The sequence below is a fragment of the Orcinus orca genome, chromosome 15 (assembly GCF_937001465.1).
Source record: "Orcinus orca chromosome 15, mOrcOrc1.1, whole genome shotgun sequence".
Classification (NCBI taxonomy): Eukaryota; Metazoa; Chordata; class Mammalia; order Artiodactyla; family Delphinidae; genus Orcinus; species Orcinus orca.
Window position 1 is genome coordinate 88,643,571 of NC_064573.1, and position 17,697 is coordinate 88,661,267.

The following is a 17,697-nucleotide window of genomic DNA, read 5'->3' on the forward strand; positions in this document are numbered from 1 at the left end:
GCCTGGCTGTCGGGTGTCGGGAGAGGCACATGCAGCATCTGCTAGTCTAATGGGCGTTTCTTGAACTGTGGTGACACTGACCCTTAATGTGTCTGTCGCCGTCTGCAGCACGTTTTCTGGGGGCTTGGTTTCTGTCTTCACCACAGACCACGGCCTGTATCTCGTGCACGACGAAGAATTGTTCTCATGGTCAGGACCGGGGCAGGGTGGTGGGTGGCGGGTGTGAGATGCAGCCAGACGCCCCATCCTGCTCGGTTCTCTGAGTCTGGGGGCCGGGCTGTGCATGTCAGCCTGTGTGCCTGTGGCTCTTCTCGAGGGCGTGCCCGTTTTCCCTGTGCCCGCGGCGCCGCCGTCTCAGGCGTACGAGGGGGGCCGAGGAGAGCAGGCATCACCGTGGGAGGCTTGGTGTACAGTGTGGGCACGTGGGCAGCTGTGTGGGCTGTACCCCTCAACTGAAGTGTTGAGAGCGCATCCGAGTCACGTCCACTAAGGGCGCACTTCCTGCAGGCCCTCAAGAGCATCGAGTGTCTGGAGGAGGACGCACACGAGTCAGCAGAGGAGTTGGCGCCCGGGTCTCGGTGCCCCGACGGTTCCCGGTGGGGCGAGGAGCCCTCGCCACTGGAGGAGTTAGCGGACTTCATGGGACAGGTTTGGCATTTTCTACTTCATTTGCTTCTCTGCACCTAAATACTTTAAACATGTGACCCTTCTGGGAGATATTTCTTGTTCATCTTGACCAAGAACAGTCGCTGTTTTGATTCAAGTGTTGGTGGGGGGTCATAAGAGGAACTAAGTCCTTGTGAACTTGCTGTTAACCGTATTCAAAAAATACATCTTGAAACAGCTCACACCAATTGAAAAGTATGCTTTGAATTACCTGGAATTATTCCATACTTCCACTGATCAAGAAAAGGAGAGAAATAGCGAGGTAAGAGAATGAACTTCTGACCATCTTAACACGTGAGAATCTCAGATTCTTCAGGGTTAAACTAGGTTGGAACTAAGTGTGACTTGCCTAGAATTAAAGGAATAAACCCAGACCCACCTGTGTACAAACTGATCGGAAGGGAGAAGCCTCAGGAACCTGCAGGTGCAGTTTTCCTCGGTTCTGAAGCAGCTTGGGGCTCCAAAGAGGGTCACGTATTGGGAACAAAGAGAAGGGCCCGGGCCGGGAGCACAGGGGCGGGGCAGGGCTGGGGGGCGCAGGGGGCGTGGGCGGCAATGGGAACGACCGCTGTCTCTCCAGGGCGCCGTGCTGGCCGCCGTGGGCGAGTGGGAGGCCCGGCACGCGCGGGCACTGCGGGAGCGCGAGGCCCGGGCACGGCGCGAGCCCGAGCAGCAGCTGCTCACCTACACCCGGGAGGACGCCTGCCGCGCGGTACGTGTGCCCGAGGGCTCCCCTTACCCGCGCGGGCGTGCCCCGCCGCGCTGCCCGCCGGCCGGGGCGCAGACGCACCGCGGGGCTTCTCGACAGCCACGCTGCGAGCTTGTTTCCAAGACTTGACCGGCGTGAAGGTGGATGCTGGGTGGCTGCAGCTTGAAGCCAGGGCTGGGTGGACCTGAAAAGCTCCCCTTCTCCTGTAGGAGTTCGTGTATGAGGGCGCCGACGGGCAGACGGAGGTCATGCCGGTGAGTGCCCGCCTCCCCGTGTCCCTGGGCTCACCTCCCGCCTCCCGCCCTGTCGGGCGGCTGCTCCTGGGGCCACACGGCTCAGGGCTCTCCCTTCCACACGCAGCTTTGGACGCCGCCCACGCCCCCCCAGGACGACAACGACATCTACATCGACTCAGTCATGTGTCTCATGTACGAAACCACTCCCATCCCGGAGTCCAAGCTGCCGCCCGTGTACGTGAGGAAGGAGCGCCGGAGACACAAGACGGACCCGTCAGGTGGGTTCCCGTGGCGGGAGAGGGTTCGGCGCTCCCGGTGGCCTCGGTAATCCTCCTCCGCGGCCCTGCTGCCCCCCTTCCCCGCCGCCCTGCTGGCTGAAGCAGCCTCTCCGTGCAGCCGCAGGCAGGAAGAAGAAGCAGCGTCACGGGGAGGCCGTGGTGCCCCCGCGGTCGCTGTTCGACCGCGCGACGCCCGGCATGTTGAAGATCCGCCGAGAGGGGAAGGAGCAGAAGAAGAACATCCTGTTGAAGCAGCAGACGCAGTTCGCCAAGCCTCTGCCCACCTTTGCCAAACCAGCCGCCGAGTCCGGCCCCGACAACCCGGAGTGGCTCATCAGCGAGGACTGGGCGCTGCTGCAGGTGAGGCCGGCCGCGTCCTCAGGGCCCTTCGGAGGGCGGGGAAGCCGCTGACGCGCAGCCCCTTGACCCGCGGCGCCTGATCTTGGTCCTCCAGGCCGTGAAGCAGCTGCTCGAGCTGCCGCTCAACCTCACAGTCGTGTCCCCGGCCCACACGCCCAACTGGGACCTCGTCAGCGACGTCGTCAACTCCTGCAGCCGCATCTACCGCTCCTCCAAGCAGTGCCGGAACCGCTACGAGAACGTGCTCATCCCAAGGGAGGAGGGGAAGGTGAGGCCTCCTTCCTGCGGGGCACGCGGCTCGGCGAGGGGGAGGGAGGGGCATGGGTGCTGGGCGCGGCCCTGAGCTGGGGCAGACACAGTCCCAGTCCCCGTTCCCGCCGGCCGGAGTCCCTGCGCCGAGATCTTGCCCGACAGAGAGCAGCCGCGCTGCTGCGTCATTTGGAAGATTCTGTGTGCTGCCTGTGGCCCAGTGCCGTCCTAGCGCTTCGTCCCCCCTCCCGGGTTGGGTGTGTAGACGGGCACGGCTCTGTGCTGTTAGCTTCATCGAAGGAGGGCCCGTCGGTGCCTCCCGCTTCGTGCATCACTGTGCTTTCCCGGGGCCTTGGCCACTGCAGCGGCTTGACAGGCGCTAGACATTCTGGTCCCAGCCGCGGGCATCAGAGACTCTGAGTGCAGAACAGCCGAGTACGTGGTGTCTGTCATCAGGAGGCCACCTGTGGGGCAGCCAGGCCCCTCAAGTCCGCGTGGCTGCTGAGGGGGTCTCCAGGGCGCTGCCTTTTCTCGTCTCCCTTGAGCTGCATTTGTCTCTTTCCATTTCTCCATCTGCTCTGTCCCCGCCTTGCTGCCTCTCAGCTCCTCGCCTGTCCTCAGGAGGGTGTCTGTGGCCTCCATGCAGAAAGCCTCGGCACGCGGCGTCGGGCTGGCGTGTACCTGTGGCCGGCGCCCAGTCATAGAGCGGGAGCGATGACCGCGTCTCCCGCCTGGGACGGGCCAGGGCATGCGTGGCAGCGGCAGACATCCTGGGCTTTGATGAAGTTTGCTCCTGGGTTTCTAATTCATGGAAATTACTTATTTTGTTTCTATAAGCACGCTTTAACGAATCTTGGTTTTCATTTTTCTAAGAACAGTTGTCTCCAAACTGGGGGACAGCTGCCGCTTGGTGCCCCGGGGCCGACCAGGGTGAAGGCGCGCTGGCTGCGGGCCGCTGGCTGTGTCAGCCTGGCCACTCGGCCTCACTGCTGTCTGCCGAGCTGGCGGCGGGACGGGCGGGAAGGCGTAGCCCAGGCCGGGGAGTGTGTTTGCGGTCGGTGGACGACGGCCACTATGTCGTCGCTGTTGCATCTGTGTTGAGTCTCAGAGAGAAGGGTGGGAAGAAGGGACTCATTGTTTAAGCCGGGGATTGCACGTTAGACCTCCCAGTCAGGGACCCTGTTCGCAGGGTCGGCGTCTGACCCTGCTGTGTCCGCCCCATCCTGTTTCAGAGTAAGAACAACCGTCCTCTGCGCACTGGCCAGATGTACGCTCAGGACGAGAACGCCACGCACACCCAGCTGTACACGAGTCACTTTGACCTGATGAAGATGACTGCGGGCAAGAGGAGCCCCCCCATCAAGCCTCTGTACGCGCCCGCGCCGCTGCGCCGGCTCCGTGGGGCCGGGGCTCCGTGGGGTCGGGGCTCCGTGGGGCCGGGGGCTCCGTGGGGTCGGGGCTCCGTGGGGTCGGGGGCTCCGTGGGGCCGGGGGCTCCGTGGGGTCGGGGGCTCCGTGGGGTCGGGGGCTCCGTGTGTCCTTGGCCTTCCCTTCCTTCTTCAGTGCATTGTCCTCTCTTCAGTAATCCTCTCTCTGTGTGTTACAGGCTTGGCATGAATCCCTTTCAGAAAAACCCCAAGCACGCTTCCGTGTTGGCAGAAAGGTATTTCTGTATGTGTGGCACAGTTTTCATCGTTTGAAATGATTTCATTTTAATGTTTTCTTAAACCCTACAAGTTCAGTGAATTGTTGTGCGAATGGCGTGTCCAGGCATCAGCTGGGGGTGGTGTCGAGGTGAGGCGGGCCGGGCACACTCGTGTCCCCGTTCACGGGATGGGGTGTCCTGCCTGCAGTCTGACAGTGTCACAGCGGCTGTGCCACCTCTCAGCTGGCATATGTCTGCTTGGCCCCGCCCTAGAAATGTACCCAGTTGACCGGGGTTGGGGGTGGGGGTGAGTGTTCTTTTTATTTATTTATTTATTTATTTATAGCTCCGTTGGGTCTTTGTTGCTGTGCGTGGGCTTTCCCTAGCTGCGGTGCGTGGGCTTCTCGTTGCGGTGGTTTCTCTTGTTGTGGAGCGCGGGCTCTAGGCGTGTGGGCTTCTGTAGTTGCAGCATGCCGGCTCAGCAGTTGTGGCTCGCGGGCTCTAGAGCACAGGTTCAGCAGTTGTGGCGCACGGGCTTAGTTGCTCCACGGCATGTGGGATCTTCCCGGACCAGGGCTCGAACCCATGTCCCCTGCGTTGGCAGGCGGATTCTCAACCACTGCGCCACCAGGGAAGACCTGGGGTGAGTGTTCTTGCCTTGAAATTTTGCAAAGGAAGAAAAATGACTGGGTAGATGGGTAGAGAGATGGGTAGGTGTGAGAGAGCGGACAGAGGGAAAGAGAACTGTACGGTCTGAGTTGCTCGGCACGTGGGCGTTTGCTATAAAATCCCTGCAACTTCCTGCATGTTTGCCTCTTTCTAATAAAATATCGGGAAAAAACACATGTTCAGACGGAGCCCAGTTGCTCCTCTGGCTCAAGCCTTCCTCGTCACCAGGTAGGTTTTGCAGATACCACCTGACACGGGCCTGTGCCTGCTGAGGGCCCCCCGGCCACACCAAGGACCAAGGCCTGCGCTGCCCTCCCGCTCCATGCACCCCGGCCTCCACAGCCTGCTCCTCCGCCTGGCGGCTGGCTCGGCCTTGCGGGTTGCTCCATCTGGGACCGTCTGTCTGGACCCGTCGGCCCCCCGCCAGGCCCTCCCTCACACGTCATCTTCTCCTCGTTGGTACTCGCGCCCCAGCCCCTCTCTGTGTTTCTTCCTGGAGCGGATCGTCTTTGCATTTTTACTTGACTCCTTCAGCATCTTGCATGAGCTCCGTGGACGTAGGGGTTCTAGAGGCTAGAGGCGCAGAGCACATGTTCCGTATGTGTGTATTGATCGAATTGATGATGATTTCATTAATTGGTTTTCTTAACAAGAAAAACAGGCCGGGCCGGGGTTCAGCAGTGAACGAGGCGGGCCCAGTCCTGCCCTCCTGTTTCTCTCGCACAAGACACAGACTCTGAGTAATCCTTACGGAGGGCGAGGATTCATCCTGAAGGGGAACAGAACCTAGCCTGGCTGAGCTGGGGAGAACGGGGCGGGTGCGAGAAGGGACACTTGTTCCTCTGAGTGAGGGCCGGCGGGTGGGAAGGCACGGAGCGCAGGGTGGGCGAATAGAAGGCTGGCGTGCAGGATGCGAGGGAGGAGGTCTGGGGATGGTGCCCCCGCGGCGGGGAGCAGGGCAGCGCAGGGGTGGCCCGCAGTTTGGGCGGAAGCAGGGGTGGCGTGAGGCCGATCAGAGTGAGCTGGAGAGCGGCTGCAAGGTGAACGCAGACCTGGAGGCATCTCGGTGGCTCGGTTTTGTTTTTGTGTGTCTGGCGCCGGTGGGAGAGGTTGGCGGACAGGATGAGGGTGGAGCCGGGCTGGCCTTGGCCACGTGCAGGCCAGGTGTGCCGAGGGGTTGTCTCTAGGTAGTGGCCAGGGTCAGGGTCTGTAAGCAGTGGGAGGCCAGGCCGTGTGTCCCGGGAGGGAGCTGGATGTGGAGCAGGGACCGCTGCGGCGGCTGGACCGTCGCCACGCCCAGCGGTTGAATTCCCCCCAGTGGTGGAGGCCTGGGGCAGGCGGAGTGGGGAGTGCGCTGAGGCTGTGGCTTTACCACCAGGCGTGATGGAGAGACACGGGGTGAGGGGGGCCAGCATGCGAATATGGGGGCGGCAGGGTGGTTGCAGGAGTTCCTCGAGGTGTCGGGGGACTGAGTGGACTGACGTGGGCGAGGTCAGAGAATGGGAGAGGATGCACTGCGTGAGCTAGGGCACATGACGCGGGAGGGCTGGTGTCCAGAGGGGCCAGACAGGCGCAGCAGCGGCACCTGCGCCGCCCCGAAATGCAGAAGCGGCACACGAGGGCAGAGGCAGCCTCCCTGCGGCAGGACTCAAGGCTGGTAGGTGACCGTCAGCCCAGGAGCCCCTGGAAGCAAGGGTTCAGTGAGAGGCTGCGGAGGGCTGTGGGCCGCTCACGGCTCTGGGTGGGTGGCCGGCTGCTCTCCGCGGGGCGAGGGCTGGCGCTCAGTGCAGGCGGGGGCAGGCCTGGCTTTGGGGGCGGGGGCGTTGGTTTGCAGTGAGGAGCACGGCGCCGAGGGGCTTTCTTGCCCCACGTGTTCGGGGACGCGTGGTATCCAGGCGCCGTGCCGAGTGCCGCTGCTGCAGGGGACCAGGCCCGGGCCCGCCTCTGGCAGGTGGTCCTTGTTGCGAGGGAGTGGGAGCCGCCGTTGTCTGGGGCAGACTGGCAGCCTCTCCTCTCCAGGGCCGAGCCGCTCGGGCCCCGGCCTTGGCGTCCCGGCACTCGGCGTCGTGGGAAATGAGGACTTTGGATTTCTAGTGCATTTGTCTACTTAGAACTCGCAGTTTATTTCTCGTTTTTCCCTTGTCTTTAGTGGAATCAACTACGACAAACCCCTGCCTCCTATTCAGGTCGCATCCCTCCGGGCGGAGCGCATCGCCAAGGAAAAAAAGGTGTGTGTGGTATAGCGGGCGGCGGGAGGGCCATGAGAGGGGGCCAGGGGTCCCCCCACCCCGGGCCAGCTCCTCCACACGGCTCCATTCCCTCCTGCCCCGTAGGCGCTGGCCGACCAGCAGAAGGCGCAGCAGCCGCCCGTGGCACAGCCGCCGCCACCACCGCCGCCGCCGCAGCCGCAGCCACCGCCACCGCAGCAGCCGCCCCCACCGCTGCCCCAGCCCCCGTCCGCTGGCAGCCAGCAGCCTGCGGGGCCGCCCGCCGTCCAGCCCCAGGCCCAGGCGCAGCCCCCGGCACAGCCCACGCCGCCCCCGCCGAAGGCGCCCCCTGCGATCACGACGGTGGGCAGCGCTGCAGTGCTGGTGAGAAGGCACACAGAGCGATCAGCTCCAGCGCGCCCCTGTCCAGGGTCCTGTGGCTTCCAGCCCGCGGACCTTCCTCCCAGAGGAAGTGGGAGGCCAGCCCAGTCTCCCCCAGTCTGCCCCTCAAGGAAGCGCATGCCTCACCCCGTCTCTCCGGTGCTGGGTCAGCTCCGCCCTCTGGGCTGGGTTAACTGGGCAGCGATGTGGGAGACGAGGCAGTTCTTCTAGGTGGAGGTGAGCGGGAGGTGTGGAATTAGGGTTTTGTGAAGCGTGAAGAGGTCGCCCTCTCTTGTCCCTACAGACTCGAAGAGCAGGTACTGTTAGTGCAGACTTCCCTCTCCCCACCCTGCCCCACTTTCCCCCAGAGCTGTGCACACGCGTGTGCATCTTCAGTGCCCGTGAGAGGAAGGTGGTGAAGTGCATAAAAAAAGAAAGGCAATGTGCCGATCTTACGCACCTTGCGCTGTCGCCGCTGTGCCCTGCCGCGTTCCCTCTCTGTGTGTGCCTGGTGACACGTTAGAGTCCCACGTGGGGAAGCACTGCTGCCCGGCGCGGGACGGTCTTGTTGTACGGGGTCATTTCCACCCCGTGTTCTTTGTTACATTTGCTGCAGTGGCGTTCGATGTGCACTTGGCAGCTCCGTCCTTCGTTGTTCAGAAAACTAAGCACCTGCCTGGTGTGAGGGCTGCTCCCTGCCCAGGAGAACAGTGGTGGGTGGTCAGGAAGAGACCTTCTGCAGGGCTGACCCCTGGGCTGTGGCCAAGTGACATTAGTCAGAAAAGAATGGAAAACAGCCAGCACAGGGGCCCTGAACTTGGCAGGCGTGGGGCTCAGAAGGGTCAGTGTGGCCGGAGCCTGGTGACGGAGGGACAGACTCAGCACTGTGGGAGGAGGTGGGGGAAGGGGGCTGAAGTCAGCCATGCGGGCCAAGTAACCGTGACCAAGGGTTTGGGTTTGATCCTGATGAGGGGGAAGGCTTTGGAGTGTTTACGCAGGGCGCAGCTTGACCTGAAATTCAAATGGTTTTCTTTTTTCAGCAGGCAGGAGCCATCAAGACATCCGTCACAGGGACAAGCATGCCCGCGGGTAAGAAGTCTCACGGGCGAGGTGCCGCGATTGGAGGTGAGTTCTTTCCTGCTCTCCTACCTCGTGTCCTCTCCCCGCAGGCACAGTGAGCGGAAATGTGATCGTGAACACCATCGCCGGCGTCCCCGCTGCCACCTTCCAGTCCATTAACAAGCGCCTCGCTTCACCCGTGGCACCTGGAGCCTTGACTGTGAGTTGTCCCTGATCCTGGGTGCTTTTGGTGGCATGCATGACCCAGGACGCTGCAGTAGCTGTTGGCTTCTTAAAAAAAATTCTATTCCATTGGTACAGAAAGTCCTGATCTAGTTTGCGTTTCATAAAATACTGAGGACATTGAGGGGTACAGAGGATGGTTTCCACATGTGCTTTCTGGGAGAGAGTGTGTTGAAATCCCCCACCGTGGTTCCAGGAGGAGGGAGGGGGTGCAAGGGCACGTCTCCAGCTCCACGGACAGGGTGCCCACATGCCGTAGCGGCAGGTTTGCCCGTGTGTGTGGACATGGCGCTGTTGCACAACGGGGCACAAGGCGGGGCAGTGTGTTTATGGGTGTCTAGGCCCATGCGTGGGAAGCAGGAAGGGGCCAGATGTGGGCAGAGGGAGAGACGCAGAGCCACAAGACCTCTGAGCATGTAACCAGAAGGAGACAGGGCGCTCACCTGGACGCACCTGCCGTCTGTGGTGTCACCGTAGAAAACAAAAATAAATGACGGAAATAAAGGAGTTTACATTTACATCCTGAGTTGCAGTTTAGTCACAGATCTAAAGACAACATGTGCCCTGAGTGAGAAGCTGCTTCAAAGTCAGCAGTGCTTTGGCAAATAGAGTGATGTCCCTGTTGGATTCTGAGGAATGTGTTTCCTATGAAGGTGTTGTTGGTAGTGAACTAGACAGTGTGGTGTTGGGAAAAGGATGGACACATAGATCCATGGAGTAGGATAGAGAGTCCAGAAATAGACCCACATGTACATAGTTGATTAATTTTTACTAAGAGTGCCGGGCGGGACTCTTAGTGCAGGGAGGGACTTCCTTGGTGGTGCAGTGGTTAAGAATCCGCCTGCCAATGCAGGGGACACTGGTTCAAGCCCTGGTCCGGAAAGATCCCACATGCCGCAGAGCAACTAAGCCCGTGCGCCACAACTACTGAGCCTGTGCTCTAGAGCCCGTGAGCCACAACTACTGAGCCCACGTGCCACAGCTACTGAGCCTGCGCCCCTAGAGCCCGTGCTCCCCAACAAGAGAAGCCACCGCAATGAGAAGCCCGCGCACCGCAACGAAGAGTAGTAGTCCCCGCTCACCGCAACTAGAGAAAGCCCGCACGCAGCAACGAAGACCCAACGCAGCCATTAATTAATTAATTAATTAAAAATAGAGAGGAGAACTCTTTAAAAAAAAAAGAGGGGCTTCCCTGGTGGCGCAGTGGTTAAGAATCTGCCTGCCAATGCAGGGGACACAGGTTTGAGCCCCGGTCCGGAAAGATCCCACGTGCCGCGGAGCAACTAAGCCCGTGCACCACAATTACTGAGCCAGCTCTCTAGAGCCCGTGAGCCACAACTACTGAAGCCCGCACGCCTAGAGCCCATGCTCCGCAAGAGAAGCCACCGCAATAAGAAGCCTGCGCACCGCAACAAAGAGCAGCCCCCGCTCCCCGCGACTAGAGAAAGCCCGCGCACAGCAGTGAAGACCTAACGCAGCCAGAAATAAATAAAATTTTAAAAGAAAAAAAAGAGTGCCGAGGGATTTCAGTGGAGAAAGGGCAGTCTTTTCAACAAATGGTGCTGGAGGAACTGGGGAAACGTTCAAAGCCGAATGAACTTTGAACTGTTACTAATACTGTATATGAAAAGTCACTCAAAGTGGATCATGGGCCCAGATGTAAAACCCAAAACTATAAAATTTCTAGAAAAAAACATAGAACATCTTTGCTTGGTTTTAGGCAAAGATTTCCTAGGATCCCAAAAGCCTACAAATTATGAAAAAAAATAAATGAGGCTTCATCAAATCAAGAACTTCTGTTCTTTGGAAGATACTGTTAATAAAATGAAAAGCAAGGCATGGAAAATATTTGAAGAACATATCTGATAAAAGACTGGTACTTAGATTATACAGAGATTTTTTCAATCAATAATAAGAAAACAAACAACTTTTAAAAGTGGACAAAAAATTTTTTTTTAATGGACAAAAGATTTGAGCAGTTACTTCACCATGGAAGATACATATGGAGATATATATATATATACACACACACACACACACACACCATATGGATAGCAAATAAATAGGAAAAGATGTTCAACATTGTTAGTCATTAGGGAGATGTAAATTAAAGCTACAGTGATCTGCTACTGCTACACATCTCTGAGAATGGCTTTAAGAAAAGAAAAACCTGGCAGTATCAAATGCTGGTGAGGATGCAGAGCAGCTGGAATCCTCATTGCTGATGGGAATGCAGAACCTTAGCAGTCAGTCTGGAAGACAGTTTATTTCTTACAAAATTAAACGTACACCTACTCTCCAGCCTATCAGTTCCACTCCTAGGTTTTCTCCCAAGAGAAATGAAAACACGTCTGCACAAAAACACCTGAGCGTGAATGTGTTTAGTGGCTGTGTTCATAATTACGACATAAGGGAACAGCCCAAATGTCCTTGAGCAGAAGGGAAGATGGTGCACCCGGCCCATCTGGCACTGCCCAGCGGGGCAGGAGACTGCTGGCACGTGCGGCTGCACGGCAGATCTCAGTGGCATTGTGCTGGCTGATAGGAGTTTTGAAAGCCTTCGTGTGTGTGTGATTCCATTTAAACCACATGGAAAAGGCAAGGCTTTACGGACGGAAAACAGAATATGTTCTGTATCTATCTGGTGGCTACTCGGCCTCATACATTTATAAAAATTCATAGAACTGTATTCCTGAAACAGGTGAATTTTACTGTATGTGAGTTACACCTCAGTAAATTGGGTTTAAAAAATTAGAATACTCTAAGCAGTAGAGTGACTATGAAAACAGTTTTTCTAGAATGTGACTGTGGATTATTTCATTCATTTTTCTTTCTACTTTGTAGTAAACCACTTTACACTCAGCCAGTTCACTGAATACAGAAGCTATTAGTTAGCCTGTGGCATTAGGATCATTTCCTATGACCAGTGTCACTACTTCCGTGAGGGTGGCAAGCCCAGATCATTGCACTTGGTATTTTATTTTGAAAAGACCTATTTCTGTAGTCATATTTTTAAAAGATAAAGCAATTTATCCACAATGTATTTTTTGAACAGCTCTTACAGGCAAGATTCTCTCCCTGGTGATGTGGGGCTAGAAGTAGGACTCAAACACACGGCTCGCTTTCATGGGGTTCTTACAGTCAGTCCTGTGGCCGCACCTAAAAGAGGTACAGGTAACAGGGAGGTTTTCTGGAGAAGGGAGCATTGGGCTTCCACAGAATAGGAAGATGTCATCCACCAAAATGGCTCTTTGGAAGGCAGGGCAAGTCGTACAAGCAAAGGTTCAGTGGTGGGAAAGTGAATGGTGTATACTGGGCACAGCAAGCGGTTCTGTTTGGACGGAGCACAAGATGCATTAGCAGAGAAGCGGTGGTTCCCACAACCTCTCACAGGTTCTTGAGCGGCTGCGCGTGCTTGGTCTTGTGTGACGGTGAGCCTGGACTGTCATGGTGTTTGGATTTCAGGCTGAAGAATGTGGGTTCCATTCACCAGGCGATGGGGAGCCCTTGAAAATGTTTGAGCAGAGGTGTGTTTTAGGGAAATTCATGTGATGTTTTATGTGTAGAGTAGATCATTGCAGAAAAGGTTAGAGAGAAAGCTATTTCAGTAGTGCGGGAAAGGACTTCTGTTTCTGGTGATAAGGTGAGTTGAGTTATTTATACCACTCTCCTAATGAAAAGAACTGAAATTATTGGATAAAATTTTTAAGTATCCTCTTCAAAATTTCAAGGAGCTGACAAAAGAGTAAATAATTATTGGGCCAAAATCTAAGGGAAGAGGCAACCCAGAGAGATACACAGGGTGCCCTTGTGTCCGCCTTGGAGTACACTTCACCTTCTCAGACAGGGGGACCCCCCGTTCAAGCCCAAGGCTCGACTCACCCAGGTGGAGAGTCTAAAAGGAGGCATTGATGCCTTGAGACAGGCCCCCAAACGGCTAAGTCCTTAGGGCAGGGTGAACCGGAAGTAAAATCCATCATGCTGAGCAGAGGGTGGGGCGGGGGCTCTTCCTGTGGAGCTCTAGCCCCAAGTCAGCTGTCAGTTTGCAGCTCACGTTGATGGCTCCCCAGAAGGGCTCCCAAAGCCCCTCAAATCATGTGACGTAGACCTGGATGAGCAGTGTTCCTGGGTAAGTGGCCAGAATCGAATGCAGATTCTCTGGAGGAATGTGCCTTCAACCTGGACTTCTTAGAATGTCCACAGTGATTTCCAGGTATAACGAGCCGCATATAATAGAAGATAACCAAACACACGGAAAGAAGACACCATGAGTGAGAACCAACAGAAGCAACAGACACTGGGCAGATCCTTAAAGACTTGAGATGGTGGGGGTTAGCAGGCATAGATGATAAAACGGTTATACTTTCTATTTTAAAGAAATAAAAGAGAAGCTTGCGAATGTCTGTAAAAACCAGGAAACTATACTTAAAAGAATATAGAGAACTTTAAGAAATGAAAAGTATGGTTACCAGCCTTGAAAAATAAATGTCTTATAATCGGGCTTAATATCACTTTCCACACAGCTGAAGAGAGAGTTAGTGAACTGGAAGATAAATCAGAAGAAGTTATCCCGAATGCAGCACAGGGAGACAACAGATGGAAGTACGGAAGAGAATTTAAAGCCACGGAAGATTGAGTGAGAGGATGTAATCAGAGGTTAATCAGAGTTCCAGACAGAGAGAAAGTTGAGCAGAGATAGTATGTGAAGATGTAAGAGTTTCCCAGAACTGATTGATGACACTGATCCGTATACCCCGGTCAGGGATGATGAAAGGGGCTCCATGCTTACATAATGCCAACGACAAGGAGGTCTTCAAAGCAGCCTGAAAAAGTCAGGTTGCCTTCAGAGGTACAGCTGCTTACTTCTCAACGGTGGTAATGAAGCCAGGAACCAGCTCCTGGAATGGAATGGCATCTTCATTGTAGTCGGAGAGTATAACTGCCAGCCCTGAAAATACCTTGAAGAACAAACATTTCCAAACAAAGCCTAAGAGAATTCCCTATAGATCTCGCCTACATGAACTAATTGAGGTGCAAACGGACTTTGCGAACAGCAGTAACTTACTGTAGGGTCAACAAAGGCAGACATGACATACACGATGCAATGACGTGAGCAGGGCTAGGGATGTTGAAACATTCCAGAATCCCTTTATTGTTCAGGAAAAGTGTGAAATTATGGATTAGACTTTTGTAAGTTCTTGATACAATTTTTAGACAAGCCACCAAAAGAATAAGAATAGAGTATAACTTCCAAACTTTGGGAGGGGAAAGTGGGATGAGAAGAAAGTAATGTGCAGGAAGGCAAGAAAGATGATTAAAAGAAATACGGAACAGGTGAGTTGAATAGAAAGCACAGAATAAGATACTGGATTTGGATTCAAATAGGTAATGAAATGTAAGATTAGGGACAAACTAAACAGGAAAACATAATGACCGTCTGCACCAAGGGGGCCAGCAGGGGCCAGCGCCACATTTCAGGGTGCTTTCAGAGGCGGACTCGGTGGAGCTGGGCCCAGTCCGCTGAGGGGCTGCGGCGGCCGGGGCGCCAAGGGACGAGGACACAGCGAGGCCAAGTCGAGACGCCGCACGGGTCCAGGGCTGCAGCCTCCGCAGCTGCCTGGGGATGGCCGTGGGGGGTTAGGGGCCTGTATGTTTCCGGGGGATGAACACGGGCATCTAGATGGTTCCTGGGACCAAAAGGTCTTTTGAGCGAGGACAGCGGGACGGGGACAGGCAGTGTTTTAGACTGGGGGCGGCAGCGTCGTGATCTTCCCTTCTGCGAGCGACCCATCCACGCTAGCCCTAGGCACAGGCTTTGAGTTCACAAGGGAAACAGTCTCTTAGCAATCTGTCAAAAGGCCAGAATCTGGAATGTGCTTCGTTTTCTAGGATTTAGCGTTTGATGTCCTTTTCTCTTCACCCGACGGCTATAAGGAGTCTTGAATGTTGTGCAGCAGCCTGACGCTTTTCTTCTCTTCGCCTTTTCCAGACCTCGGGAGGCTCTGCTCCTGCCCAGGTGGTCCACACCCAGCCTCGAGCAGTTGGGTCCCCCGCCACGGCCACGTCCGACATGGTGTCCCTGGCACCGACTCAGGGTGTTCGAGCGGTCACCTCAGTGACGGCCTCGGCTGTGGTCACTACCAGCCTGACCCCGGTGCAGACCCCGACCCGGTCTTTGGTGACTCAAGTGTCCCAAGGTAAAGGCAGGGTTGGTTTCCTGTGTGGCCTGTCCCGCTCTTCAGGCCCCTCAGGGCTCAGGCTTGCACACGTGTGCGGGGCCGCAGTCTCACCAGACGACCTCTTCAGCCACAGGGGTCCAGCTTCCGGGGAAAACCATCACTCCCGCGCACTTCCAGCTCCTGCGGCAGCAGCAACAGCAGCAGCAGGCCTCGCAGGTGCAGGTCCCGCAGATCCAGGGCCAGGCCCAGGCGCCGGCGCAGATCAAGGCGGTGGGCAAGTTGACTCCGGTGAGCGTCCTCTAGAAAACCGAACACACACACTGTGTGATGATGCCTTGGTGTGTCATGTGATTCAGAGTGTGTTTTGCACAGTCCGCCATCGTCTTTATGTGGGAAGTGTGTTTGTGTTGTCTTTAGAAATCACTTTGCACACAGGGCCGCTTCCATGATCACGCGACCAGCTTGTTCACAGCTCTCTGAGGCCTTAATCCCCATTTCCGGATGGATCTTCCCACTCGCTTGCTTGTGCTCTGTGCTCAGGCTCTGTGCTCTTTTCCCAACCTGAGAAAATGTCAGTGAAAAGTATTCCTCGACAGCTTTAAGAGACGAGGTGGTGGAGCTTGGCTTCCTGAGGAGTAGCTCGTGTGCGGTGTCGTTTCTCTCATGTGGGTGCTGATGCCCCTGAATCTTGCCAGTCTGTGCACGACCTGTGCTGTTACATAAGTAAACACGTTCATTTTAAAAGGAAATGCTATATTCCTGCCACAAGTGGAAAAGCATTAGTACTCAACACAGAAAGTAACCAGAAAAACGTGTAATAAACGCAAGATGGTACTTCAGAATTCCAGCGCGCTGTCGGGCCTGCCACAGTAAGTACCTGACCTCGGGCCTGCCCCTTGCGGGTGACAGAGGGGACGAGGGCGCTGGAGGGCGGTGAGGACGTGCGAGCACCAGCTGAGACTTCTTCGTCCCGGAGGCACCCGAATGCGCGCCAGGGAAACGAGGCGTTCCGTCCTCCATCACACCAGCCACAGCTCAAGGGCGCAAGGCCACACATGGCTGTGCCCGCCACATTGGACAGCCCAGCTCCAGAACGTGTCCGTCACCGCCGAAGCTGGCGACCAGCAGACAGCGCTGAGTTAGGGTCCTCCCGCCCCACGGCCTTTCCTTCCCCCCCACCAACGCTCCTCGCGCTCTAAGGCGGCGGGGCCTTCAGTTGCCCCTGCTCCCCTCTTGCAGCTGCTCAGAGCCCCACGCACCGGCTCGCTTGCCTGGTCCTGTTACTCCCTTCCCTTCCCTCTCCTAAACCAGCGGCAAAGTCCTTTTCTTTTTCAGCACCTTGAACGAGATCGGAGGGTCGTGAATAACTCAATATAAATTTCCTTAAAACATTTTTATCCCCTAAAATATTTCCTGAGCTATCTTTATCTTGATATTTTGACTTCCTTTAAAGACATGGGTTTATTTACCAATTAAACTTTCATTTGGAGACAGTTGGAGTACAAAATTTAGAGCTCGTGCTTACCTTATGGTACCTTGTAGAACTTCAAGAGTGACTACAATTTTAAGACTTAACGATTTGGGGTGGTACCACAGATTCGAATCGCCTTGCTTGTAAGCGATAAGAACCCAGGAATTTTGCTGTGCATTTGCTAATCTGTGAGAATCACTGTTGCTAGTTTTCATCAGTGGTAAAGGGAACATTTAAAAAATGTTGGCAAGGCCTGGAGGATGGTTTGCATACTGCACGTCAGCAACTGTTTACTTCGACATTGAACGGGTAGTAGAACAGTAACTTAAAACCAAGATATATACGAAATGGAATGCAGTTGACGTTGATGAAAAGATTACTTTATCTGGGTTTTAGGAACACCTGATCAAAATGCAGAAGCAGAAACTGCAGCTGCCCCAGCAGGCGCCCCCAGCACAGGCCCCGCCGGGGCCCCCGCAGCCAACGGCACAAGTGCAGGTGCAGCCCCCGCAGCCCACGCAGCAGCAGAGCCCCCAGCTCACCACGGTCACGGCCCCGAGGCCCGGCGCCCTGCTCACGGGCACCACCGTGGCCAACCTCCAGGTGGCCCGGCTCGTAAGTTCCGGTCGATACGCTTGTTTTTCCAGAGCAGCGTCTTCTTACGTTTTAACTGAACCGTTGTTGCTCGCTCAGGCCCTTGCAGGTATTATGGCGGAGTGACAAGTAAAGGCACGGTCGTTCCCCCAGGAACTTAAGTTCTCCTCGGAGAGGGTGAAACAGCACGTGGGAGACATTTACACAGTCACGCTTTCCAGAATGTCGGTGTCGCAGAGCTTATGGTGGCCTGAGAGGCTGGGGGTGGGGTGGGGAGCGAGCCCGACCACGGAGGGAGAGCAGGCTTTACGTGGGGGGGCGACGGGAGGGCGAGGTGTGGCCCCTGGAAGGTGTCCCGGTGCTGCTGGGGCAGAGGCCAGGCACGAGGCCCGTGTGGTCAGAGCAGAGGGGAGGTGGAGGGGCGAGTGAGGCCCCAGAGCCAGACTCAGGGGTCGCGGTGCTCTGCAGGCCCAGAGAGGCATCGAAGGTTTCTGAAGGAGGGGACGATGGTGTGGTGAAGGGGGTGTCTGGGAACGCCAGCTACATTCGGCACGTGTCGAGGGGGTGTCCTGGAGCCCAGATGCTGCACATCAGGCAGACCAGTGCCCAGCGCGGGCGGCTCCCTTTCTGGCACTGGCGACGGCTAGCATTAGGGCTCCTGCTCTGGGTCAGGTGCCGCCGTAGGCTCTCCGCCTGTCACCTGATTGGTGCTGAGGCAGGAGTGGGTGCTGTGATGCTAGCTCCATTTTGCA

General features: G+C 56.1%; 1 protein-coding gene across 12 annotated transcripts in view; it reads left to right on the plus strand.

Annotated features, from left to right (window-relative positions):
- EP400 (E1A binding protein p400) overlaps positions 1-17,697 on the plus strand; it is a 111,502-nt gene that overhangs the window by 80,865 nt on the left and 12,940 nt on the right. For 6 of the 12 annotated variants that reach the window (XM_033440625.2, XM_033440626.2, XM_033440633.2 and 3 more), the window contains 16 exons: positions 508-648; positions 845-928; positions 1,247-1,378; positions 1,585-1,629; positions 1,736-1,889; positions 2,008-2,249; positions 2,344-2,517; positions 3,731-3,867; positions 4,104-4,160; positions 6,961-7,039; positions 7,145-7,402; positions 8,440-8,488; positions 8,569-8,678; positions 14,691-14,898; positions 15,008-15,168; positions 16,748-16,966. In XM_033440625.2, the coding sequence (XP_033296516.2) occupies positions 508-648; positions 845-928; positions 1,247-1,378; positions 1,585-1,629; positions 1,736-1,889; positions 2,008-2,249; positions 2,344-2,517; positions 3,731-3,867; positions 4,104-4,160; positions 6,961-7,039; positions 7,145-7,402; positions 8,440-8,488; positions 8,569-8,678; positions 14,691-14,898; positions 15,008-15,168; positions 16,748-16,966 (2,250 nt within the window). The remainder of the gene's footprint in view (positions 1-507; positions 649-844; positions 929-1,246; positions 1,379-1,584; positions 1,630-1,735; positions 1,890-2,007; positions 2,250-2,343; positions 2,518-3,730; positions 3,868-4,103; positions 4,161-6,960; positions 7,040-7,144; positions 7,403-8,439; positions 8,489-8,568; positions 8,679-14,690; positions 14,899-15,007; positions 15,169-16,747; positions 16,967-17,697) is intronic. The other 6 variants (XM_033440627.2, XM_033440634.2, XM_033440630.2 and 3 more) reach the window with 2 other exon arrangements.